This window comes from Podarcis raffonei, chromosome 9, assembly GCF_027172205.1.
Source record: "Podarcis raffonei isolate rPodRaf1 chromosome 9, rPodRaf1.pri, whole genome shotgun sequence".
Taxonomy (NCBI): Eukaryota; Metazoa; Chordata; class Lepidosauria; order Squamata; family Lacertidae; genus Podarcis; species Podarcis raffonei.
Window position 1 is genome coordinate 56403202 of NC_070610.1, and position 27962 is coordinate 56431163.

The following is a 27962-nucleotide window of genomic DNA, read 5'->3' on the forward strand; positions in this document are numbered from 1 at the left end:
TTAAGACCACTGAGAATACAAAGCAAAATACTGTAAGATCATTTGACAACTTTTCTACTAGTGGTGGCAAAAAAATTCATAAATCCAATTCCTTAATTGAGCAAGTGTTTAAATTACACACCCCGCCAAAAGCCCTTGGTGAATGTTTACTCATTTGGCTGCTTATTGAGAATATGCATGGCTGATACGAAGCATCTGTACTGTATTTCATTCTTGCCAGAACACACTTAAGCATTAAGCTGATTAACATTACAGTTGAAGCAGCATTTTCAGTTCTGAAAACAAGCTAAGGGTAGTATAAGAGTCTTACTGAACGGGAAAGGAAAAATATTAAGTTTATTCCTATTTGTTAGGCTATCTACAAAAGTGTCAAAACTGTGTGGGAGGAGGATCTATTGGCTGTGAATATGAACATACACTGTCAACATTTCTGTCAACAGAAGCTGCTCAGATATTCAATGATGGCCACACTCAACAATGAACACACTTGTGGCTAATGTGCTAGGCCACAATGGTGTGGGAAGGTCGAGCATAAACCTCTTCTCAGAGAGGAACTTGATCAACAGGCTACTCTCTCTACTTACTTAGCCGAATACAATGTACAGTGGTACCTCGCAAGACGAATGCCTCGCAAGACGGAAAACTCGCAAGAAGAAAGAGTTTTCTGTTTATCAAGGTGCTTCGCCAGACGAATTTCCCTATGGGCTTCCTTCGCAAGACGAAAGCCCATAGGGAAATCTCCAGGGACAGCGGGGAAGCGCAGTGCGTCTTCCCCACTGTCCTCGGACCTCCTCCGAAGGCTGGCGGTGGGGCGGAGAGACCTCCTCCCCCCGCCAGGCTTCGGAAGGCTGCTCCGAAGGCTGGCGGTGGGGCGGAGAGACCTCCTCCCCCCGCCAGGCTTCGGAAGGCTGCTCTGAAGACTGGCGGTGGGGCGGAGAGACCTCCTCCCCCCGCCAGGCTTCGGAAGGCTGCTCCGAAGGCTGGCGGTGGGGCGGAGAGACCTCCTCCCGCCGCCAGCCTTCGTAAGGCTGCTCCAAAGGCTGGCGGTGGGGCGGAGAGCCCTTCTCCCCGCGCCAGCCTTCGGATGGCTGTTCTGAAGGCTGGCGGTGGACCGCCAGCCTTCAGAACAGGTCCGGGGACAGAGGAGAAGCGCAACGCGCCTTCCCCTCTGTTCCCGGACCTGTCCTGAAGACTTGCGGTGGGAGGAGGGTTTTCCTTCCCACCGCCAACATTCAGAATGCTGTTCTTAATGTTGGCGGTGGGGAGGAAAAACCCTCCTCCCACCGCAAGCCCCGGGAACAGAGGAGAAGCGCTGCACGCCTTCCCCTCTGTTCCCGGACCTGTCCTGAAGACTTGCGGTGGGAGGAGGATTTTCCTTCCCACCGCCAACATTCAGAATGCTGTTCTGAATGTTGGCGGTGGGGAGGAAAGCCCTTCTACTCACCGCAAGCCCCGCAAGCAGAGGAGAAGCGCAGCGCGCCTTCCCCTCTGTTCCCGGACCTGTCCTGAAGACTTGCGGTGGGAGGAGGATTTTCCTTCCCACCGCCAACATTCAGAATGCTGTTCTGAATGTTGGCGGTGGGGAGGAAAGCCCTTCTACTCACCGCAAGCCCCGCAAGCAGAGGAGAAGCGCAGCGCGCCTTCCCCTCTGTTCCCGGACCTGTCCTGAAGGCTTCTGGTGGGGAGAAAAGCCCTTCTCCGCACCGCCAGCCCGGCAAGCGGTTTCCATAGGAACGCATTAATTGATTTTCAATGCATTCCTATGGGAAACCGTGCTTCGCAAGACAAAAAACTCGCAAGAAGAAAAAACTCGCGGAACGAATTAATTTCCTCTTGCGAGGTACCACTGTATTAGGTAAAAGTAAAGGGACCCCTGACTGTTAGGTCCAGTCGCAGATGACTCTGGGGTTGCGGTGCTCATCTTGCTTTATTGGCCAAGGGAGCCAGCATACAGCTTCCGGGTTATGTGGCCAGCATGACTAAGCTGCTTCTGGCGAACCAGAGCAGTGCACGGAAACGCCGTTTACCTTCCCGCCGGAGCGGTACCTATTTATCTACTTGCACTGTGTACTTTCAAACTGCTATGTTGGCAGGAGCTGGGACTGAACAACAGGAGCTCACCCCGTCATGGGGATTTGAACCGCCGACCTTCTGATCGGCAAGCCCTAGGCTCTGTGGTTTAACCCACAGTGCCACCAGCATCCCAATATAATTAGGAAGACAAAGGTCCCTTGGGGAACATCAAGGTACAAATTTAATGCACATTGAATCTTGAAAACACCCTGATGAAAGTGTCATAGCTTGATTCTTGCACAATTCTGCTTCATTTCAGTGTAGCGTATGCAAGAAACATTTTTGGCATGCTACCCTATCTGGAGACAGGAGAATATATTTTCAACATTATTTGTAATATTTTGAATATTTAAGAACCAGAAGGTTTTGCAACAAGCCTCATGAAAGTTTTTGATTTTGCACTCCCATTAACCTGGTGCTAAACTGCATATTAATTTATGTTTGAGAATACTGTTAATGTACATATGATAAATGATAAAACCGAAATTGCAATTATACTTACAGCGAGAAGATGGATTGCATTTCCCAAAATAACTGAAGTGTTGCCTCTGCCTCATCATCATTACACTAGGGGTCCTTCATAATAATGCCACAGAGGAGCAATTAGGGACACGAAAAAAATTAATGGAAAATGCATTTCTTCTCCTGTGATTGCTCAGACTAAATTGAAAAATGCTTTTCCTATTAAGCTACATCAAAATACACTACGTTTTCAATGCTGCACAGTGGCAGTAAATGTGGCCATATACTTTTGATAGAGGGATCGCATGAGAAGTAAAACCAAGACACTTTGGAGTCAGCAAAGTAAGTCTATACTTTAAGATAAAAGGCCAAGAGATTATTGGGGCAACGGTCCAATTACAAGATCTAGGAGAAGGAAAACTTTGATCCTCTACTTCTTTGCCTTGCGGTTACACTCATTCATGAGAAAGGCTTCGGGAGTAAACCCTGAGAGAAAGACTGGACACTATGTCACAGTTTAAATTATTTAAGAACCACCACAGAGAAAAAATCTATCTGTGCATGAAATATTTCATCAAGCTTAAGCTATGAACTGTGAGAGCCAAAGGGCGAGAGAGAAGGGCTTAGATTTAGTAATGACTCTTTTGCTCCGCATCCCAGTTGATTGCATTCTGGGACCAAAAAGGCAGGGGACACACATATATGCCACACATTACATTTTATTAAAGTTTTATTCTACCCTTCTTCCACAGAGGTCAAAGCAGTATACATTGTCCCCTCTTTCTTCTCAAGACCCCTATGAGGTAAGTTAAGCTCAGAGATATTGGCTGAACCAAGGTTACATAGTGGATATTTTAACCAGCGTCTCTTCAGTTCAATGGTACTTCCAAACATGGACAATTTAGCAACACTCAGTTGGTGCTGGCCTGCTTTTACCTGGATGAGGAATAGAAATTCTGCTTCCAGACTTCTGACACTCTCTAGCCAAGTGGGCAGTCAGCTCCCTCAACAGGATGAAGGAGATTTTCAATAGAACCACTGTGTATGTGGAAGCCTTAAATTCGTCTTTCCCCCCCTCACTGCACTCCATTTTGTTTGGAAAGGGTAAAGTTGCTTGCTAGAGTGGAGAAATGGAGCACAGAAGAGAAAATGGCAATAGCAATATGCCCAGGTCACTACTGGACAGAACAGCATGAATGGCAGCATTCCTTAGAAAATTGCAGTAATTTCACTGAATTAAAAAAAGTTAGGATTTTCTGAGCTGGGAGGTAGGGGGAAGGAAACTGAACAGATAAAACATGCAGAGGATGTTTTCTTCACTATGTTGTATAAGTGCCATGTAAAAAATGAGTGAACAAGGTATGGTTTTTTCCACAGGAAATGGTTAGCACAAAAACAGCCTAAAATCTACCACACTGACACTACATTTAATAGTTATAACAGGATATGACTTGGAGTTCCATGTATTTGCATACTGTAGTTTCATTTTCAGAACAGAAACAAAGTTACTTCAGAGAGTAACAACTATAACAACTCAGATACAAATAAGAGCAACAAAAGCAGCATCTGTTGACAATTTCATTGTGTTTAACTAGGACTGAATTTTTCTGAATGCCTAGATTCTTCAGAATGACACCTCTCTTCACAGAATCATGGAACAGGCTTTCTTAGGGAGAACTACAGTAATGGACCTTCAAGGTATTTAGTAATGGAGTTATTTTGATTTCCTCCATAATGGTTAACATTAATTCATGGCAAATCTAAGCCATGGTTTGTTTAACAGATTCTAAGTTAAACATGAGCCGCCCCACAGAATATCAAATAAAAGCATGGTTTATTTTCTTTTGTAGCTACACTTGCCTCATACCTGTATACCTTGGTGAGAGTCTGGAGTAGCCAAGCAAACCACAGGGTTGAGGAAGGATGCTGGGTTTGCACCTAACACTAAGGTTAAAAGTTAAAAGAAAGCAAGGTTAATAAGCCAAGAACAAACCATGGCTTCAGACTGTGGCTTGTTGTCAGTAAACAAGTCATAATTAATCTGCTGGGCAGGGTTCACACGCAACACTAAGCCATGGTTTAATAAATTATGTGTGAACCATCCCATTTTTAGAATAGTCACATGTTCAGAATATTCTGTTAGAAATCTCATTTTATATCCTTCCCAGTTATAGCTCCCTCTGCATTACTTGGCATCTACAAACTTTATGGGCAAAATGGATTAATGTTCATGTTTGGATCACAGCTTTGACAACCCATGTCTTTAATTGTGCCTCATAAATTCCAGCCACAGCCATTTTAACTTTCCCCTTTAACACTTCCACATGAAATATTTCAGAAAGCAAGCTCTCATAACCATGACCCTTCCAAGGCAGGCATCAGTCTATAAAACACTGAAGATCTCTTGGGCCATTCCAAACACCTCACATTCACATCACAGGTAAAGAGTACAGAGAGTAAAATCAATGTAGTCTCATAGGTTTAAATGGAACAAAGGATGGATTCTTACATACTAGACACAATAACAGTAGGGTTTTTTTTAAGGATTGCCGCCCCAAAACATATACATGCAAAGTAATATGTTCCAATGGGCTCCTCTCACCAAAAGCAGCTTTTAAATGATGTACCGTAAGTGTGTTTTCCTACAGAATGACTCCTCTGTGCCCAGAATCATAGAACAGCATCATAGAATTGTAGAATTGGGACCACAAGGGTCATCCAGTCCAAACCGCTGCAATGCAGGAATCTTTTGCCCAACGGGATGCTCAACTCCACAATCCTGAGATTAAGAGTCTAATGTTCTACAAACTGAATACCCCACATGTGCCTGCAAATGTGATAAGGGGCACTGTGTACAAAAAAATTACAGAGACTGTTTCATCTTCAAGATATGTACAAATCCACTAGAAGTCAACTAAAGTCAAGTATATACACGTAGTGATTTGTAAGTTTGACTGCAAATTCTTTTTAAGAAACCAATTTCTCCAGAGTAAAGCACTCCCCCACTGCCAACCAAATGTCAAAATCCCAATATTAATGACATCTTCCCAGTGAAAAGACCCTCTAGGTAGGAATGAACCATACAGCACTAGGCATATGAAAACCATCCAAGCTGAAATCCCCTTAAGATTAATAATGACAAACACTGAGGAAACTATTATTTATAACCCAATAGTGCAAGCCCAGTGCACAGGAACAGTGCGAGTCCTTGAAGCCTTTGTCCCTGATCGCTATCTGTGCCCAAGAAAGCATGGCTCTGACCTGCTCTAGCTACAAAGACTGTTTCTGTTGCTGAAGGTCCAAGAACAGCTTTCCCCAGCTTGATGCTCTTCAGAAATTTCAGGCAACGATGGCTGGCCATGATGGCTGGAGCTGATGGGTATTGTAATCCAAAACACTGGGAGGGCACCAGGTTAGGGAAGGTTGTCCTGATGACTATCAGGGCAGAGTCCTTTTCAGGGGCTGTTTTTCTATTGCTAGGGTTTATTAATTACTAGTGGGTTTGCTTAATCTGGGTGTATGCTTATTAATATTAGTAGCTTAATCAAAACATCCCATATTTGTATGCCTATTTAAATGCTAACCTAGGTAACTGTCAGTGCATTAACTTAAAATGTAATGCTTTTATTATACACATTTTTATGATGTCATGAGCCACTCTGGAGATGGTTTACCATGGAAAAGTAGTGTCCAAATAATGTAAGGCTATGATGATAGTACAAGTTCAGCCCCTGAAAGGGAAGTCCTTCCTTCCAAACTGTGCAGCCAGCATATTTCATTTAGTCGATTATCACAAATGCATATGCAAGACTAGTATCATTTTTTTTCTCACATGAAAGGGCATTTTAGAAGCTTCAGGCAAACATTTCCTTCACTAAGCCATGCAATTTTTTATCTGTGCTATTACAGAAAAGGGGCATCACCAAGTCTTCTAGTTCTCTGATGAGTTCTATTTAGCAAGCATTCTATTTCACTGGGAAATACTTAGCTCAGGAATTCTAGCATGCCTACATGACATTTAAGACACGTACCTTGCACCCAATTGTTTTATTTTCCAAGTGCAACTCAGCTTTCCCTGTGGGGAGCCCTGAAATCTCACCAGTGTGGCATGTGTGCAACTTGGCTCTTTAATCTCATGTCCTCTGTTGTGATGCTGGACATCAACTGAGTACGGGTGGGTCAATACCCTGAACTGGCAGAGTTCTGTTTTGTTTCCCCCCTCCTTTTCTTTTCTGATTCTCTAACTTGAAAAAGAGTAACTGAGACGCAACACACCAAATGTGTTTTCTTCAATGGAGAGAAATTCAGGAAGAGTTCTACCACTAAAAACTGGACAGCATATGAAAATGTTTTGGGAAGGGGCAAAGCACAGTGATAGAGCATCTACACTGTATAATGACAGCCCCGGATTTAATCCTGGGCATCACCACGTAGGGCTGAGATAGAATCCTGTCTGAAATCTTATAGAACCTCTGCCAACATGCACAATACAGGGGTAGATGGTCAGTATAAGGCAGCTTCCTATGTTCCAATTTTATCCACTAGACTCTGCCCGTCCCCATGGCTGTCAGTAAACTTCTCAAATTATGGGAATGCTTATGGTCGCATTTCATGCCAGAACCTCCTTGGGGAAAGGGAGTGTTATTTACTGCATAACCAAATGCTAAGAATAGTGATGAATAGGTTTCAAAGCATCTGTGTGCTGCATCAATATCAGCCTAAAAATACACCCGCTTTTTGAGCAATACTATATTTTTTGTTATTAAGTCTGCAAGGTTTCTTTTTTGAAGGCACATCAAGCGAAATCTGAAACTGAAATCTGATATGGTTTTAATGTGTTTTGACATGGTTGCATGTTGTACCCATCATGCATTTTAATCAGGCCAGATGAATAGCTAATCGCAGTCCATTGCAAATCTGATGTTACTCCTTTCCTGCAATACTAAATTTATTGTGCTTTAGTGACACACATTTAGAGCATATTAGACTATCACAAAGCCATCGCAGAGACCAGAGCAAATTCTGTATGACAGATCCGTGTCCATTAGCAACGTAATTGCAGTAATTACCTTCTTTAGATGTGCCACTGCTCATCCTTTATACTGTGTAAGAAAATATAATTATATAGCTCTTAGCACAGGAGGAAATAATTTTCTAAATGACAGTTTATTTGTAAAGTGGGCACAGAGAGGAACATTTACCAAATTCCCAATGTTAGAATTTCACTTGAGTGTAGCACCATACAACCTTTTTAAAAAAGTCTCCTCATTAAAAAATTAGCTTAATGTTCTCTATTGGGTAGTTTTCCTAACATGATGTTGCCTTAGTTCTTTTACCTTACATGTTTGTGCCCATCTGTGGAAAAATAAGCCATCTACTGCTATATCCTGCCCAGTGCTTCTTGGAAGAAGGGTGAGATGCATGTGCTATTAAGAGAAAAAACCATAATAAGCCTGATTTCATTCAATAGCTGGTGGAGAAGAAAATGGGAGTCCAGAATGAGTTTATTTTCAGTTATTTCAGTTAGTTCAGTCTGATTTTATGTTAATGTGTTATACATTTGATGTTAGCCGCTCTGAGCCCGGCTTCGGCTGGGGAGGGCGGGATATAAATAAAAATTATTATTATTATTATCATCATCATCATTTATAAACTGGGGGGATTACAAGCCATACAAGGATCTATAAAAAGTTTACAGGGTTTGAAAAAAGAATAAATGCAAATTTACAGAACTGGTTCCAGATATTGAGAGCTGAAAAAATATAATCAGTTTCTGTTTAAGAGAAAAGGGGCAAGGGAAATAAACAAGTTCCATCTGCAGTTTAGACCCACTTTCCTCATCAACTTTGAATTAGGTTCAGTGTCCAACAGGAAACAATATCTGATAGTATTTACAACTAAATTGTTGTTGTTGTTTAGCTGTTTAGTCGTTTCCGACTCTTCGTGACCCCATGGACCAGAGCACGCCAGGCACTCCTGTCTTCCACTGCCTCCCGCAGTTTGATCAGACTCGTGTTTGTAGCTTTGAGAACACTGTCCAACCATCTCGTCCTCTGTCATCCCCTTCTCCTTGTGCCCTCCATTTTCCCCAACATCAGGGTCTTTTCCAGGGAGTCTTCTATTCTCATGAGGTGGCCAAAGTACTGGAGCCTCAGCTTCAGGATCTGTCCTTCCAGTGAGCACTCAGGGCTGATTTCCTTAAGAATGGATAGGTTTGATCTTCTTGCAGTCCATGGGACTCTCAAGAGTCTCCTCCAGACCATAATTCAAAAGCATCAATTCTTCAGCAATCAGCCTTCTTTATGGTCCTTACAAATAAATAGTGACTAATAATAGTACAAGGGGGTCATTAAAAAGTAAAATAGAAAAGGATTTAGCATGGACAGTTTTTTTGCCAAAACAGTGTTCCCCGAAGGGTTTTCATGCTAGCACATCCCACTCTGTAGAGACTTTCCCAGCCCCTTGGATTGTACCCTGAAGAAATGCCAATGCAGGAATGACAATGTTGAATTCTTCCAGTGACTTTACTTTCAGTGCACATTTAGGGTGTTTTGTACATAGCCAAGCCACTTAAAAAAAGTAAACACTTAAAGCCACATTGCACACCTCATTTGCTGGTACAGGATAAATGCATATGCTTCCTCTCCCTTTAACTGCCCCTAGAGGATGCACGTGACTAGTACCAAAATCAAGCAGGCTCAAATTTTAAGCCATCAGCTTGCATACAAATTTAATGCACAGAGCAAGTGTAACATGGCAAGGAGAGCATCTGAATTCTGACCAACAGAGTTACCTCTTGCCTCTTTTACGGAATAAAAGCTTCAGCTAAGAAATAAACAGGGGACTCTTTTCTTAAAAAACAACAACAAATAGCTTTCACTTCGAAGCTACTTGATTAACAGAATGCTGATTTTTTATTATTATCAGAAAAGAGTTTTCTCCCAAGGACATATTCTAAAAGAACTGGAAATGCCTATGACAAATAATCATCCAGGGCACTCTCCTCCTCAGAGCTATAATTATCTTTGGATGGATTTTATTGCCTGGGGCAAGCAGAGGCTATTTGCCAGAGCAGGCTGATCTGCCCAAACTCTCTGTGGCCCCATAAGGATGCATCCAGAGTACAATCTGTATTTTCACAACACAGAAGGAAAGATTTGTTCTCAAGGAAACTTCCCCAAAGCAGTATGATTAACTTGCCGAATTAGCAAAAAAAATAACCTTCAAAGGATATTTACGGTAGAAAGGGTGTGCAATTCAAGCAAGTTGGGACTAATTCAAAACAAGCTGGTAAGACAGCTATGGCCATTTCTGGACTGGGATAACCTGACCACAGTTGTTCGTGCAATGGTAACCTCCAGAACGGATTACTGCTATGCACTCTATCTGTGGTTGCCTGCAAAGTTGGCCCGGAATCTGCACCTAGGCAAAATATCGGCATCATGTTATACCATTGTTGAAAGAATTGAACTGGCTGCCAGCTAGCTAGCAGGCTAAGTTCAAGGTCCTGGTACTAGAGTATAAAACCCTATACAACACCATGGGATCAGAATGCCTTAAAAATATACCCATTATTGTGCTCTGCAGAATAGGGTCTCCTGCAAATATCAGCACATTGGGAGGCTGCTTCTAAATGCTGTAGGAATCGGGCCTTTAGTGTGGCAGTGCTAACCTTTGGAATTCTCTCCCATTAAATATTATCATCATATTCTCAGTGCCTACTGAAGAGCTTACGTTGAAGTGGAGATTCTTACCCCAGTCCATATGAGCATTAGATTTGGATATTTATATGAGGTTGTTATTGCTGATGTTTTTATCATTAAATCACACCGGAGAAGAGATTAATAAATGAAATAATTAAGGAAAGGACCAACAAATGACAGAAATTATGGAGAGTGAGAGCAAGTTAGTCCCATTGGAAATAAAAGGTGAGGAAAAGGTTGCAGATTTTAGGTAAATGTTGCAGTGAAAGTACAGGACATGTTGACAGGCTGTGACTGACGAGTGACATTTTTTCGCATGCAATTAAGGCACTACATTGCATTTTCTCCTTACCTAGACATATTGTAATGTGTATTTTGACCTTGAGGGGAATATTTTTGGAAGCACAAAACTTCATATGCAGGGTCCTTAAACCATTTTTGCACCTTACATCTGAAGGTCAATACCCAAAAGGCAAATTAAAAGAATCTCAGGGAAGTGGTTGGGGTGGTTTTTACACACACACACACACACACACACACACACACACTCTCAAGGGTCACTAAATGAAAGTGAGCTGCTACCTTTTTCAAAAATAATTTTCTACCTCATCAAAATTTCAAGTTGCAAGCTCATTAGCAAGAAAGCAAAATTTCATTTTTGCACTTTCAGCTGCTCTTTTGGGTATGGATACATGCTGCAGCAAAGATCCACTTGAGCAGAGACCTAGAACACAAGCCTTAGAGCCCAATCAGTGTAGAAATACCATCCCTGTAATTTGTAGTAGTCAGGTATAGAGATATCAACTACTCCTATTGGTTAGGTTAGGTCTAGGCATTTTTCCATGTATAAATGTTTGTGTTCTTAAGAGGCCAGTTATTATTTTCAAGCTAACATCAGGCTTTTTTCTATCTAAAGATTAATGACAATATTTGTTGAAATAATCCTGCATCAAGAATGGAAAATGAGTTGAAGGTTCACAAAAAATATGCCTAACATCTATGTTAAACTCTCAAACTTGCCACAAGCCTGGATAGCTCAGTTGAGTAGAGCATGGTGGTGATACTGCCAAGGTTGCAAGTTCGATCCCTGTTTGGAACAGCTGCATATTCCTGCTTTGCAGGGGGTTAGACTAGATGATCCCCAGGGTCTCTTCCAACTCTATAATTCTATGATCTATGAAAGCATTACTATGTGATTTAGCTTTCCACAGATACACAACCTAGAACAAACATGTATATGATTGATTGATTGATTGATTGATTGACTGACTAGCTACATATTGAGATCTGAAGCATGTAACTGTGAGAAAGTTATGGGAAGCAGGCCCTACCTCCAGCAGGGTCATGCCTAGGATATGGACCCCCTCAAAATGAAGGTCAACTTAGCCCCCCCCCCCAATCACAGGCTGCTGTTGAAAGCTTTACAGCCCATCTGCACCTCACTTGGCTTCGGGACAGAGACTTCCACTTAAACCCCATTAACAGACAATCTGTGATTCACCCTGAACACCTAAGATTCCACCCAATGCCTTATCCACCAAAACTTGTTACAATTTCTATGAGAAAGAGAAAACTTCCAAATGGGCCAAAATGGTTTACAAGCAAATTCCTTCCCGGTCCCAAATATGGAAACCATTTTTCATCCACAGCAAGGTCATCATACAAGGTGCATAAGAAAACAAAGCAAGGTTATCACACAAGATGCAAAGAAACAGCATTTTAGGGATGGACAGGTGGGTTGATCTTTTGCCAGCTGCGCTACTGAACTCATGCACAGCTGGTTATTATCCTCTGACGGTGGACTAAGAGTGAAGACTTCTGCACTCCTGTCCGCCGTCAAAGACATTAACTAAGGATAGGTTAATAGGAAGATGGGTTGTATTGTTTGCTATCCTAAGTCACTCAGAGTCTTTTCAGTGGAGAAGTGGGTACAAATGCATAAAATAAACACAGATGTTTATACACAGGACAGAAATCCTTCAACACTAACCCTTATTTAGCCAAGCAAGATGAATAGCTGAAGTCTATCTCAAGAAAGAGACAGGATAGTTACTTTTTCATTGAAAACATTTTCAGTAATGAGACATCAACAAAGCTATCAAGCAGGTGAAAGCTATCTCTGTATCCTAAATTGCAGTGTACCTACCCTCCCACTTGAGCAGCATCATGCCACTTGTATGCAGCAGGTGAGAAAGGGCATGAAAATGGCCCCAATGTGGGGAGAATCCAGTTCTAGCAATGCGAAGATAGCTTTTCTATTACTAAAAAAAAGAAAGTGGACAGCACAATAAGAGAGTCTACAGCAATGACACCATTACCAGACAAAGAAGTGAAAAAGTCAATTGCCTTCTCAAAAGTGACAACCAGTATTGAACTCTGCCCCTTTATCCTTCAAAGCCACAGGAGAGCTTTTCACATTCCTCTCACAAAGTATGCGGTACAACACTGCAGCCAACTCCCAATGGATCAAAGAAGCAGTGTATAGATTGCAACGGTTAGCAATTTCTAACAGGCAGACTTGCCAACTTATGTTCAGCCTTACGTTCACTCCTCTCTGTGAACACTGGATTTGGTGAACATAATACAGTGCACTTATTTGACTAAGGAGGGTTAGCTTTGCTGGTTCTGTAGTTAATGTGAAAAACTAAAGAAAGCATCACACATACAAATGTTAATATTGCTTGTGCTATATATTGGAAACAAAAATGAAAACCAGTGAATGTGAAAGAAATTTCAGCAGCAGAAGAGATTTCTTCTTTTTTTAAGGATAAGGAGAATCTATAAAACTTCACAAGAAGTGACCCCTGACTTTTTTATTCTTTGTTATGGTAGCCACCAAAATCTGTATGGAATAGGCTCTTTTTAGGGTTGGCGTTATGGAATGGACCTATATCACTTTGCAACAAAAAGGAAGGTTTCCCCTAGCTCCCTCCTCACCTGAAAAAAGAAGCACTTAAATTTATTCAACTACAATAAATGGTTCAACTTTTTGGTAGTAATTAGGACAGCTGAATTTCCATGATCTAAAGGTGGAAAAGGAACCAAAACAAGCATGATGACCGCCTTACTTTTAGTTTAGTTATTTGTTCAACACTTCCCACAACCAAAGGAAGTACCAAAGTGACACAAAAAAGGATACAGGAATACGAGTGATAATTAACACAGTACAAATAAACTAAATATGGTCATCCTTCAAAACAAAAATATCCACCTTCACCCAACATCAAAAGCAGATACTAAAACCCAACAATTATTGTTATCCAAATGCTTGGCAGAATATATATGTCTTCACCTGGCACTGAGAAGATATTGGTGTCAGGTGAAACCCCCAAACATTTATTTGAGGGGGCCAGATGCCAATCTCAGACAGAGAGCCCTTGAGATATTGGGGTCTCAAGCTGTGTAAAGCTTTGTAAGGTCAAAACCCACACTCTGAACTGGGTTTGGAAACAAACTGGCAGTCAGTGCTGACAGACCAGAACTAGAGCTGTGTGTTCAGATCGCCTGGTCCTAGTCAATAATCTGGCCACAAAATTCTGCATGAGCTGCAGCTTTCAAACCATCTTCAAAGCAACACAGCATAAACTGGGCAGTAATCTAACCTAGAGGTTACCAGAGCACAGACCTTGCCTTGGAGTGCAATCATGCTTACTTGAAAGTAAGTCCCACTGAGTTCAATCACACTTCAGTGCAAACTTTGCCCAATGAAGTGGGCATACCATTACAGCTTTCATACCCACCACTCTATAGAGCACAAAACACCAACACAGAGTCCCCTCCAGATGCGGTTGGACTACAGTTCTCATAACCCCTGACCTCTGACCAAGCTGGTTAGAAAAAATGGTAGTTAGGAGTCCAACAACATCTGGAGGGCACCACGTAGGCTACACATGCTCTAGAGCAGGGTTTCTCAAACTTAGGTCTCCACCTCTTTTTAGACTACAATTCCCATCACCCCTGACCATTGGTCCTGCTAGTTATGGATGATGGCAGTTTTAGTCCAACAGCAGCCGGAGACCCAAATTTGGGAAATCCTGCTGTAGAGGAATCTGTGACCCTTCAAATGTTGTTGGACTCCAGTTCCCATAAACCACAGCCAGCTTGGTCAATGGTCAGAGATGACAGCAGTTATAGCTCAACAACATCTGGAAATCTGCAGGTTTCCCATACCCCTTCAAGACTCTTGTTGTTTAGTCGTGTCCAACTCTTCGTGACCCCATGGACCAGAGCACGCCAGGCACTCCTGTCTTCCACTGCCTCCTGCAGTTTGGTCAAACTCATGCTGGTAGCTTCGAGACTCTGGCAACCCTCAAATATATGAAACTGTTTTCAGTCCAACTAGTGTCTATTCTGACAGGCACTGGATCTCCAGGGTCTCAAGCACAAGGTCTTTACCACCAGCTGCTACCTGATCCTTGTAGCTAAAGAAGACAAGACATGAACGTGGGTTCTTTAGCATGCAATCCATCAAGGGAACATAGCTTTCAGTGCATTCATTCCCTTGTTACATGACAGCTGCCTCTCCTGTAAAGTAGAATAATTTCATACAACCATTCTTTCAAAGAAAAACACAACCACATTTCCATTTCAGTAAGGATTTGCATGCAAACTGTTCAGAAAAACACAGACTTTATCTCCCTCCCCCCGCAAAAGGCTATTTAAATTTCTAGAGGATGGATGCTTTAAGAAGCTAATTCCTCTTCCGCTATGCTTTTGTCTATTTTGTCTATTTAAGTCTTTTGATAGCTTTTCATTTCCCAGGATTTTACATTAAGTAGAACTGTTGATTGTAGGACTTGAAAAGCTCACTCTCTCCCCTCCCTTTTTTCCGGGATTTCTTTTGAAAACTTGACTTTCTAATTAAAGGCATGTTACTGAAGCCTTATCTCCCAGGTGCCAGTTATACATAATAACAGTTTGCTGGGTTTAGCTTGCAAGCTGTGTTTGCAGTGAGCTATTTCCTTTTTCCTTTTTTCTGGATAGGGAAGGTTAGATCCAGGGCCACTTTGCAGGTTACAACATGAATGAGGAAGAGTCTACAAAGCTGTCAGAAGACTTCTGAAGCTTCCCTACAGATCTCAAAGATTACACAGTATTTGCAAATACTGCATAATATATAAAGATCTAACTGAAGAAAAACAGCAGGGTGTCTAGAAGCCCGTAGCCAAAGATTTCACTGAATTTTTCACACAAAAGTTTGAAATTCAAGCTTGGGGTGGTAGTTCAATGGCGACCAGAGATTCTTGTAACCACATCTGTGACACTTAAAGCAGCTCACCCAATCACTGCTAGAGCTGCAACCATCACCACAAAAATACTTGAGTCAGCGCATTATAATTAATATATGCTAAGAGAAGTAAATTGAATCAAGGAGATTGTTAATAGAAAGTAGAGAACATTTATTGCCAAAAATATATCATCTGCCTTATAAAATCAAGCTTGAGCATGTGAAAGAAGAAGAGGAGGAGTTTGGATTTGATATCCCGCGTTATCACTACCCGAAGGAGTCTCAAAGCGGCTAACATTCTCCTTCCCTTCCTCCCCCACAACAAACACTTTGTGAGGTGAGTGGGGCTAAGAGACTCCAGAGAAGTGTGACTAGCCCAAGGTCACCCAGCAGCTGCATGTGGAGGAGTGAAGACGCGAACCCAGTTCACCAGATTACGAGTCCACTGCTCTTAACCACTACACCACCCTGGCTAAATGATTTAAGTGGGCGAATGTTTGTTGTGTACTGAAATAAACTACTTGCTCCCCAAGATAAAGCATGGTTTTGAAATACTCTGACTAGCTTCATTTTCTTTGCTATATAGATTACTAGTACAGTGATGCCTCAGGTTAAGAACTTAATTCATTCTGGAGGTCCGTTCTTAACCTGAAACTGTTCTTAACCTGAGGTACCACTTCAGCTAATGGGGCCTCCTGCTGCCGCCACCCGATTTCTGTTCTCATCCTGAAGCAAAGTTCTTAACCCGAGGTACTATTTCTGGGTTAGTGGAGTATGTAATCTGAAACGTCTGTAACCTGAAGCTTCTGTAACCCGAGGTACCACCATAGCCTTATGGTGTTAGGGACCATCACATAAAATGTGGTTACCTTAAGAATTTGGTTATCTTAAGAAAAATCATAGTAACAACTGAAGTAGCCAAAATGACACCATCCATGCACAACCCAAAGTTTACAGAACTATGGGGGAAAATATTTATGAGAGAAAGAAATGGGAAAACCCAAAAGAGTTTATGGAGGCCTAAGCATGCTTAGTAGCTACATAATGCTAAGTTTCGATGGGGAGGATGGCATACAGAACACTGGAGAATACTGGCTGGAACCACAAAGATGAGCAACTACTCCACACTGAAACATTTTGTTGCAGGAGCAAGTTATAAGAGATCATCTTCAGCAGAATTGTTGCTCCAAAAGCCCCATTTCAGAAAGGGTTGAGATAGGAGCTCTAACTCCATAATTAAACCTTCTGAATAAGCTTTTACCCTTAATCTGAAAGCAGCAACTATAACCCAGCCCCTTGGCCAAACAAAATACTACGGTGGCAGTATGCCACTCTCAATTCCATTATGTCACATTGGCACTGAACCAAAATCGAAAGCAAGAGAATGGATGTTGTTGTTACAAGTGCTGAGGCAGGCAAGTTCCTTGTAATAGGGATGAGAGGATCTGCCTGGCTTTTCTCCAGACTCTGCAATGCAATATTCACAAAACAGATGACAAGCTTGGACCACAAATGTCTTGCCTTTTATTGGCCTTCTATGGACTCTCTCACTCTCTCTTTTTAAATTGGCATTTTAAGATCCAAGAAGCTCTACTTGTGCACATCAACAAGCAAGACTAGAGCTTATTCACACAATGTTTTCTGACTTAGACAAGAATTTTTTTGCAATGAAGTGTTCTTGTGAGAGGGGGAGGAATCTCAAATAAAACAAAATGGTAGATATTATAATCTTGGATCAAAACTTTAGAACACATTCATTTTGTAGGACGTATTAACCTACCTTTTGTGTGGATGCATGGCATGTTTGTAAGATATGCTACTACTGGAATTATTGGGGGCGGGGGAGCACTTCAAGACAAATTTACTTGAGGAAAAGGCACATATAAATTCTCTCCCCCACTCATCATAACAGAAGACAGTTTACTAGTGTCTGTTGGGACTTCTCTGTGTATCTACTACCCACTAAATCCCTTGGAGAGAAGAGAATCTTTCCGCTGGGGGGTAACAGGCTGTTCTGAATGCACCTAAGTGAGATGTGTAACCAAAAATGCAAGTCCAGACCTGAACTTCGACACAGCTGAGGAAGGAATGATGAAGCCTCGCTTCTTCATCTGCTGCAGTTTCATTGCCCTAGTGCTCTCTCTTGGTAAGAAAAAAAGCACATACATAGCTATAGGCTACATTTGTTGGAGATTCATTCCCCGTGTCTGCAGTCATGGGATTGTTGTCTATCACATGACGGTGTATGTTTTCTACATACGTAGGCTGACCCTAGATTTTTGCCAGTTCCATGGCATAAACCTAGGGCATAAAGCCAAGGACATGTAAGTGAATTCCAAGAAATTCAAAATGCTTTCTTCACAGTCTCTGATCTAACTATATCATGGACTCAGGCCTGCCTGCCTACTGTGTAGCAGGCAAAATCACCAAGGAAATTAACCTCATGAGACAAAGGAACATAAATAAGATGCCAACTGTACAGATGCGAGATATATTTGGAAAGCTCTTCTCCAAGGCTAAGGAATGATTCATTACAGCTGCTGCTGATGTACTGGGGGATGGCAGGATCTATTACAAAGCTTTTAAGTAGGTTAAGAAAGTGTCCCTTTCTGTGCTCTACACCAACTGAAGAGCTCACCTGAGAGGAGACATTCAATTGCATTGCTGAATCTATGTCATCCAGCACCTCTAGGCAGGGAAAGTGTCAAGAACGATAGCAGTCTGTTGGCAACGACAGACAAGAGTAATTTGCAAAGCAAAACTTGCACTTATGCTGGGGTTTTAGCTACAGGATCAGAAATCAGAACATTTGGATGAGACATCTAAATAGTTTTGCTCTGCCTGCCTGCATCTCTCTGTACTCTTTCATGGCAGCAAGTAACAAACGTGCCTTGATTTGAATCTTGTTCAAAGATGTTGTGATGCTATTTTACGTTGCTGGTTGGAAGGTTTGCAATATCATAGAGGTTGAAAAAAATACTAAATCCTTGATACTCTTAAAATCTGATAAAGGGACCTAGAAAATATTCATGTGTTCCTTCAGTCACGAGAATTGAACTCCACAAAACCAGTGAAACAGACTTTTTCATAGACCTGTCCCAGCCACAGGCATGGCACAATGACACCACAGTGCATGGTAAATTGAAGGTGGAAAAAGCTCCCGGTTCTCCCTGTCTCCTCCTTCATTTGCAGAACAAACTGCTGATATATAAAGAAGCCCAAACTTTAATAGCCTTGAACAAGGATACATTCAGAACCACATTTTCCTAACTCAGATGTGGCTAATCCGTGGCACTCCGTATGCTATTGGTTTACAATTCCCATCAACCCTGATCACTGAGAACCCCTGGGGGGCCACAGGTTAACCACCCCTATCCTAAAACAATACTGCTTATGCCCAAAGGTAAGCTTCATAGGCTCTACTCTCCATCACCACTGGGATTCAACAGGCAGACAGGTATGAGCTATGTGGCCTTTTTGGTAGTGGCACTGAAACTTTAGAATACCTTTCCTGAGGAGATGAGTCTTAGTCCTTTTCTTCCTGCACTGAAACTGAGTATGAACCTCCAACACCCATTTAAATAAGTCTGTGACCTGCTGCTTTCAAGTTTGTCTTAGTCTACTGCTACTCTTCTGTAGTTTCAAGATTATGTGTGTTTTCATTGCTTAATGGATTGTTATATGTGTTTGAACAATTCATTTGTGTAAATAACAGAGCATAAATTATTTTTATAACAAGGGCATTAAGTCTGGGTTTTTGTTTTTTGTTTAATGCCGATCATTTGTGAAGGATGCAGATTGCCGTGGGCCTCTGTAGCTTCATTTTGCTGCAATCATAAATATAACTGTGGATCTCCATTTTAATATCAGTCCTAAAAATGTTATTTCTGGAGTGATGCATTGACAGACCAACAACAGTAAAATTTATTTTTAACTCACATGAGATCTCTATCTATTCTACCCAAATAGATTTTGAAAGACCATTTTGTTGTCACAAATAAAGGCTTTATCGGTGACAAGAGTTTCACAGAAATCACTTACAGAACAGCATAGTTGTGCTAAAACCAGTTTTGTCCTGCTGGTAGTAAACCCACTTAAGAAGTTTATACAGCCAGCTTTAAAGCTGCAAACTACAAAGGGGAAAGCTGTGGGAAAATATTATGTGTGGTAACAGGCTATATAAAATACACTGTATATTAGACTGCTCCTATAAAATCACTCAGAAGAATCAATACTCAGAACTGGATTCGTGTACACAGATGGGTTTATTCCAAAAGCAGAACGCGTTGGGAAACAACTTAAAATTGGATAAAGAGTCTCAGCTTTCTCTTGCTAAGGTGAGTGGGCAATTCTCAGTTACTGGAGGGTTATAAATAAGTAAAAGAATATTTGAGCACAAGGCAGAGAGAGAAGAACCAAACTCAGCTACAACGTTAGCCACTAATGGCTGATGCATATAGCTCTGTTTATTGTGGTAAGTAAACTGGTACTCAGTCTCCAAATATATGCTACTTATTCATGGAGAATAAAGTTATAAAGTCACAATAGATATATTTACTATGTGTAAGAAGCAGAATGCCTCCAAATCATTTGCTGGCGACTAGGAGTGGGAGAACGATATTGCAGGCTTCCTAAAAGTGTGTTTGGGCACTGGGGAAACCAAAGGATGGAATAGACCTAGGATAGTTCAGTTAGTAGAGCCTGAGACTCTTAATACAGTGGTACCTCGGGTTACAGACGCTTCAGGTTACAGACTCCTCTAACCCAGAAATAGTACCTTGGGTTAAGAACTTTGCTTCAGAATGAGAACAGAAACCGCACGGCGGTGGCGGGAGGCCCCATTAGCTAAAGTGGTGCTTCAGGTTAAGAACAGTTTCAGGTTAAGAACGAACCTCCAGAACGAATTAAGTTCTTAACCCGAGGTACCACTGTATCAGGGTTGTAGGTTCAAAGCCCCACATTGGGCAAATGATTTCTGCATAGCAGGGGATTGGACTAGATGACCCACATGATTCCTCCCAACTATAAAATTCTATGATTCTAGATGGGCCTTTGAGCATCTTTTCTGCTTACGCTATTATCCCTGGAATTCCTCCTCCTTTAAGCAATGCACCCTTTTACTATTTTTAAACAGGCCTTTTGGCTTTTAACTAATAGTTAAATGTTCTGCATTGTTTTCAGCTGTCACTGTTCTAATGATGTTTTAGTTAATAAACACAGTGCTTGCCTTCATTTTAAATGGCTGTTGCATCATTTATATGGGATATTATTTATATGCTATATGAATAATACTTTGTTATATGCGAACACACACACACACACACACAAAGGAGAAGCTCTGCTGGATCAGGTAAAAAAAGGTAAAGGACCCCTGGACGGTTAAATCCAGTCAAAGGCAACTATGGGGTTGTGGCGCTCAACCTGCTTCAGGCCGAGGGTGGCGGCGTTTGTCCACAGACAGCTTTCCGGGTCATGTGGCCAGCATGACTAAACCTGCAACAGAACACTGTGATGGAAGCCAGAGTGCACGGAAATGCCGTTTACCTTTCCACCATAGTTGTACCTATTTATCTACTTGCACTGGTGTGCTTTCGAACTGCTAGGTTGACAGAAGCTGGGATAGAGCAATGGGAGCTCACTGTTATGCAGATTCAAACCTGCGACCTTCTGATCAGCAAGCCCAAGAAGCTAAGTGATTTAGACCACAGTGCCCCCGCCCCCCTTTATCCTGCTGGATCAGGATAAAGGTCCATCTCAGCCAGTACTTTATTCTTACAGTGGCCAACCAGAGGCTTATGAGATGCCCAATATTTTAAGACTGGTTTCCGTATCACTACGATGCAAGCACTCTTAGGAGGGTTAGCCCATAAAGGAGACATATAGATATTTATATACATAAAGCTGGCATCAGCACTATTAATTACAGGTATGCTTAACTAGGATCTCCTTTAAATGTAAAATGTGAAACCATAGTTTGGAGTGAGTTTCAGTCCCGGTTTTGAAGAAAATTCTATGTAGTCTCGATCTGGGAGGGGGGGTGATTGCTCCAGAAAGCAGACAGATTGAGGATATTGAATGAGAATTTTAAAGGCTGGCTCCCAAGTTTGCCGCAAGGAACTGGCATTACTGTATGTTATCATAGCAGGTAGGGAAGCGTAAACTTCAGCTGAAAGAATGTGTGATGCCCATTAGCTTGAAAATACAATATTGCTGTCAAATATACTGGATGTCTGGTACAATGCTCTCAAACTTCTTTGCTAATAATATGTAGAATTTTGGAAGAAGAAACTTGAAGCATGTCTTGGGTATGTTATGTTAAGTTTCTATCTTCAATCTTTCACTTTGATCACTGAGTGTCAGGTTCTTAAAACCTGCAAAAATCACTCAACACACTTTTCCCCCTTCAATTGAATGTGGAAGAAGAGGCCATTGTCAAGATTCTGAGCACAACCGCAGTTATTTGTTTGTTTGTTTGGTTGCTTGCTTTTTTTTAAAAAAACAAACCCTTAGAAGTAGAAATGTGATCTCTCATTGTGCAGCATTTGTGTTTTATATTTAGAGAACATTGATATAAAAAACAAAGACTTAAGCAACCTTTCACAAATGCTCATTTCCTTGCAGCTTTATACTTATTTCTTCACTTCAATAATACTGTTGTTACTTGTGGCTATCTTCTGGTGCTGTTGTTTTTACTGCTCTGTCTCAAGACCTCGTTCACACATAACCCTAGGTCATGGTTTGCTTAAGCTATGGTTTAACAAACCATGGTAAAGGTCAAGGGACCCCTACCATTAGGTCCAGTCACGGACGACTCTGGGGTTGCGGCGCTCATCTCGCTTTACTGGCCAAGGGAGCCGGCGTACAGCTTCCGGGTCATGTCACCAGTATGACTAAACCGCTTCTGGCAAACCAGAGCAGTGCACGGAAACACTGTTTACCTTCCCGCCGGAGAAGTACCTATTTATCTACTTGCACATGACGTGCTTTCGAACTGCTAGGTTGGCAGGAGCTGGGACCGAGCAATGGGAGCTCACACTGTCGCAAGGATTCGAACCGCTGACCTTCTGATCAGCAAGCCCTAGGCTCTGCGGTTTAACCATGAGTTCACTCCAAATTATCCCACAGATGAACAAACAAGCCATAGCTTGTATCTGCAAAGTTTGTTTCGTTTTTCTTGCCTCATGTTTTTGAAGCTTAGTAACTACCCAACAGAATAGCTAAACAAATCGTGACTAAGGAAGAGTCCTGGGTTTATTTGTAATGAAGGGCTTCAAACCTCCAGATCGTTGTTTGCTGGCAGTAAACAAGTTGGATTCAATCAGCCCCAGCCAAGTATTGTCAATGGTCAGGGATAATGGGAGAACCACCTATTATTTCCTCTGTAGTGGCACACCATATATACTGTATTATGGATTTTTTTCCTTGCCTCTGCAAGTCTGGGAATCTGTTCCACTACCCATTAGACTTAGAAATTCTCCTGCTTCAGCTACAGAGGAAATGCAGTCAAGCTGGTTTACATGCCTTTGAAAAATGTGCTTTATTGTGTTTAAGGATTAAGAGGAATGTTTGCAAGTGCACCAAGCAATTGCATGTCAGGTTCCCTTTAGGAATCAGGCTGAATTGGTTGAGTAATTGACAATATCACTGTTCTTATAACTTGCTTTCTCGTTTTAGGGGACCCATGCCCCTAACAATGATGTGAGGTAAGCTCAGGACTGCAATACCTCAAGGACCGCCTCTCTCCTAACCCTAAGATCATCCTCTGAGGCCCTTCTTCGTATGCCTCCTCAACAGAAGTCCAGAGGGTGGCAACATGAGAAACAGGCCTTTTCTGCATCAGCTACCCATTTGTGCAATGCTCTCCCCAGAAGGTTCTGCTGGTGTTTTAATTATACACCTTTAGGCAAAATGAAGAAGAATTTGGGACTTGATCTTGTGAAGGCTTCCTTGCTCTAGTTTTAAAATAATTTTGGATCCTCAAAATTCCTAGTTCCATATGGAGCTTTCCTGAGAGGGGCTGAAAGTAATAATGATTATGTAGGAGGAAAGTAATATAAATCTACCATTTTAGGCAAAGTGGGCCAGGGCAGATCCACAAAAGGGAAGAGGGTCTGATTGATTGATTGATTCATGAATTGATTGATTCATGCAATACAATCCACTTGCACCTGATATTTGATTCTGTACTTCTTTCTTGTTCTGCCACATTTTCCCCATCTACCCAACACACACCTGGCTAAAAGAAATAGCACTGGAATCAGCATAGGCTGTGCAATCTACATGGCATTGGGCAAACCATTTAAGCTAAACTTCTCCCTTCCACCAAGCTGAGGGAGAGGGAGGATTATGCAATCAAAAATTTGGGATATCAAATTTAAGCAACTGTTTCCAAAGTTAAACATAATTGTCAATTTATGCATGTGCTTTTGGGTATAATGCAAAATCACCGAGGGCAGTATCTAACAAAATGTTTTCATTATCACAAGGATTTCTACACAAAGGAATGTCTTCTCCCTCTTCTTTTCCCCTGGCACCCCTGAATCTGCTCCAGATGACTGGAGGAACCCCCAGAACGGATTTAAGGGTGCACAAAGAGAAAAGCTGGAGGAGGAGTTCCACTGAACAGCCACTGTCACTACCAGAAGCACTCTGTTGAATATTAGATCTAGTACAGGTTCTGTTTTTCCAAATCCCATTTGCAACTCAGTAATAGCACAATGGTTCCAAATCTAGCGTAATTGTTTGAAAATGGATTTGCTGCAGACGTTTGTGTCAAATTAGAAAAGTGGATTGCTAGCATTAACCATGACAGAGGATTAATGCAACTGTTGGTTATATTTTGCTATTATTTACAATTTTAAGTTTTAACTTTCAATTACAGCATATACAGTAAAAAGCACCACAATCTTCTATTTCATGCATGCAATTTTTTATATACCCTATGCACTTCAACACAATATTATGGACACGATTGCAAACCAAGCACATAATCTTCCCTATAGGAATACTACAGATCGCTTTTAAATAATCTGTCTTGCAAGACAATGAAGCAGATTTATAGTCATCTCAGAGGCCCTCAATATGGGAGGCAGCAATACAACCACTTGATGAAGAACTTTATTGTTTTAAAGATTTATACCCTGCACTGTCAAGGCCCCTTGGCATTCCCACAGCATATTTTTAAACAAGTGTCTCTGAATACAAATCTATGAAAAGGTGTTTACTAGAAGCGATGCCAAACGATGCTCAAGCTTCCATTTTCCAAGGGAGTAAAACCGAAGTTACTGATAATCCTGCCACATGGTACACATTAAGAAGTAAACGAATAGTTATGATTCACTTAACTATAAGTGTACAGTAGACAAAATGAGATGGGGTGGAATGTTAGAACTGCTTGTCTACATTGCTACTGCGCTGTCCATTAAATATGAAGTGATTGCCCTAAAAGTTCCAGAAATTATGGTAATGAAGACAAACGTTTTGCATTATCCAAAAGCAGTCACTTGCAAATGACAGGTATACCAAACCCTGTTGATTTATCAAGCGCATATTTATTTGCAGGATTCATTTCTATGCAAATTTTCTGTTTTCCAAACAACATTGTCTCTGTGCCAGACTCAACCCAAAAAGCGTGCAGCTGTGCTAAATCAAGTGCTATTTAAAATGCTTTCCATGGATGATTCATTACCCTTTCAGAACTAGGACAAGTTAAGAAGAAGAAAAGTGCTGGGGGGTCATGGCTTTCAACTCCGGATTTTGAAGACCTTCTTTGTTTTGCATGTCATAGGGGAAGACTTTGCCTCCAAGCAACAAGAAACTGACTCCTATCATCACCGTTTTCCCTGAACAATGCAATAACTCCTGCCAAATGCATTTGTCTCAGATATGCCTAGAGGCTCCCAAAGAGAAAAATCCTTTACTCCTGTATAAAGGTTTGGCAAGGAATGAAAAGCCACTAGCTGCACAGATATAAAAAAGCTGGTAGCTAAACATCTGTCAGCAAGTTTCGTGATTCACAAAACTCTTATCTTAAGGGAAGCACAACAAGTATCCATTACCTATATATACCTTAGATTTCTATGTAATACTGGTGCTGGGGGCTGGGTAGCAAGCACTAACTTCCATACTAATTTAATACTATATTATTTGTTGCACCAACACCTTTTTCTCTTTTTCTCTGGAGGCACAGACCACTAGGAAGCCTGTTCGACAACCTGTAATGTAAGGTATGAAAAAGAGTGACAGGCAAGGTGAAAAGAATAAGAAGCTACCTACCACTGCTTCAGCTAGCTGAACTAATTGGTGTCTCCTATGGGACCATCCCCACAGGCCTCCTAATAATGAAACACAACTGTGCAGGAGACTGATTAACACTGAGTCTTCTAGGATTACAGAAGAGCACTCTGAGATATCACTGGTAGGCTAGGACTTTGCAGCCTCTCTTTAATGTTCACAGTCAATGTGATAAGGTTGCCTTCCTCCGACATTTTGCAAGGTGCACATATGCCAACAGGGCAGGATAGGACTCTGGACGCCATTAGTGCTTTAAAATGGTTTTAGTGAATGGGCAATTAATGAGCTATTAATACCTAAGGACTGAAATCCCATTGGCGACTCAGAGAATAAAACCCCCGCAGCATGTACACATAGGCTCTCTTATTTACGACTGAGCATGCATGTAACCTTCCTCCGACAGTGGCAACATTCCCAGTTCACAGCACTCAAGTCTACCAAAAAAAAAGAGGCATTTCCAAGGAAGACAGTATCACTGAACGCAGCAGGATTTACTGCCATGTAAATACATCTAGGATCAGAACGTGTAAATCAGAACGTGCGGAAGCTTACACCATAGGTTAACAAGCATTCAAGTGTTTGGCTTCTTGCTTTTGCTCTAAATAATTAAAAAAAAAAATATTTATACCCTGCCCTTCCCAGTTCAGAAAACCGGGCTAATAACAAATTTAATGCACTTCTTTGTGGGACTTAAAAATGGGACTTGCTTTCATATTCCCTCTCTTTGGAGTCGGCCTGGGTACCTCCTCCTCCTCCTCCTCCTGAGTTTGCACGCAGATGGTTCTGATCAGGAACCAAAGGAATCCAAAGCAGTGACAGTAAACTTTGGGTGGGGGAACCCTTCCCTACCCCGCCACCCCACCCTATTAATGTAAGCATCCTCCCTCGCCCCCAAGCCGGAAAACACGATTCCAGCCTGAAACTCAAGACGACAGATACCAAGGCGGAGGAGGAGGAAGAGGGCGGCTCCTTCCTCTTCCCCGCCCAGCTGCAACTTTATACTTCGCCGTCTCGCGGGCGTGTCCCTGCGGGCGGCCGAAGTTCCAGCAAGGCAGGAAGGCTGTGGAGCAACAGACGGCCAAAGCCGGGCAAGCGCCCGCCTCGCCTTGCCTTGCCGAGGAAGGAGCGGGTGGCGCGTGCGCTAAGAAGTTTCTTTCCTCAGGCCTGAGCCAAGAAAGGAGGAGGAAGCAGCGAGCGACGGGGTCGCCGCCTGCGCCGGGGGGCAAGCCGTGTCCGCCACTCACCTGCAGCCGGTCCGCTGGGAGAAAGCCGCCGCTCTCCCTTCTCAGAGGAGCGGCGAGGAGCACCAGGGGCTGAGGCGCTCGCCACCTTCTCCTGCAGCCCCGGAGCAACTGCTGGGCGGCGGGGAGCATCCTCGCCACCTTGCCCTGCTTCTCCTCTCCGCGCTGAGGGAGCCGAGGGGCGCCGGGGCGCGCAGCCGCCGTCCCGGCCGCGCAAGAAGCGGCTGCTGGGCGCGCGCGGAAAGCGAGGCGCGGCGCTTGCAGCACCCGAGGAGCCCGTTGTGCGAGTGAGGAGGCGCGAGCTCTCCGAGTGAGCAGCAGAGGGCGGGTTTAAAGGGGAAGGCGTTTCTGCCGCTCGTCGGGCTCTCCCTCCCTCCCTCCCCCAGTCACATTTGTTTTTGCCGACAGAAAGAAAAGAAAAGCAGAGCAACAACCAAAAAGCAGCTCGCTAAAGCGCAAGAGCTGCAAAGTACCGTACTTTTCTGCTCCTTGCCCTAACTGCGCGAGAGAGGCGAAGAGCGCCGCGCCCTTTGCCAGCTAGGAGGTGCTGGTCTCTCCCATGCACAGCTTTCAATCTGTAAAATAAATAAAATAATATAATATAATAATAATAATAATAATAATAATAATAATAATAATAATATTTATTACTCTTAGGCACAAGATGGCATGGAAGAGCATGAAGCTCTTAATCTCAGAGTCGTGCGTTCGAGTCCCACATGAGGCAAAAGGTTCCTTCATTGCAGGGGGTTGGACTGGATGACCCCCTCAGGGTCCCTTCCAACTCCACAATTCTCTGAAAACATCACAGTTCGAATATGATGGATTGCAAGCAAAAACAAACAAAAGGCCAAGAGCGGAAACATTGCAAGTGACCATACACTCATGACTGGTACCAGGTCAAACTCGCCACCCTCCCAGCAAGCACAAATTTCATGCAATTCTTCGTCAGTTAAGGATTTA

The 27962-nt window shown here is 42.4% G+C and overlaps 1 protein-coding gene across 4 annotated transcripts in view; it reads right to left on the reverse strand.

Annotated features, from left to right (window-relative positions):
- The window catches only part of MCUB (mitochondrial calcium uniporter dominant negative subunit beta), a 63729-nt gene extending 36429 nt beyond the window's left edge, over positions 1-27300 (reverse strand). The window contains exons 1-2 of one of the 4 annotated variants that reach the window (XM_053403835.1): positions 27003-27300; positions 26470-26541 (exon numbers count right to left, since the gene is read on the reverse strand). In XM_053403835.1, the coding sequence (XP_053259810.1) occupies positions 26470-26541; positions 27003-27131 (201 nt within the window). In that variant the 5' untranslated portion in view covers positions 27132-27300. The remainder of the gene's footprint in view (positions 1-26469; positions 26542-27002) is intronic. The other 3 variants (XM_053403834.1, XM_053403837.1, XM_053403836.1) reach the window with 3 other exon arrangements.
- Between the last annotated feature and the right edge of the window lie 662 nt (positions 27301-27962).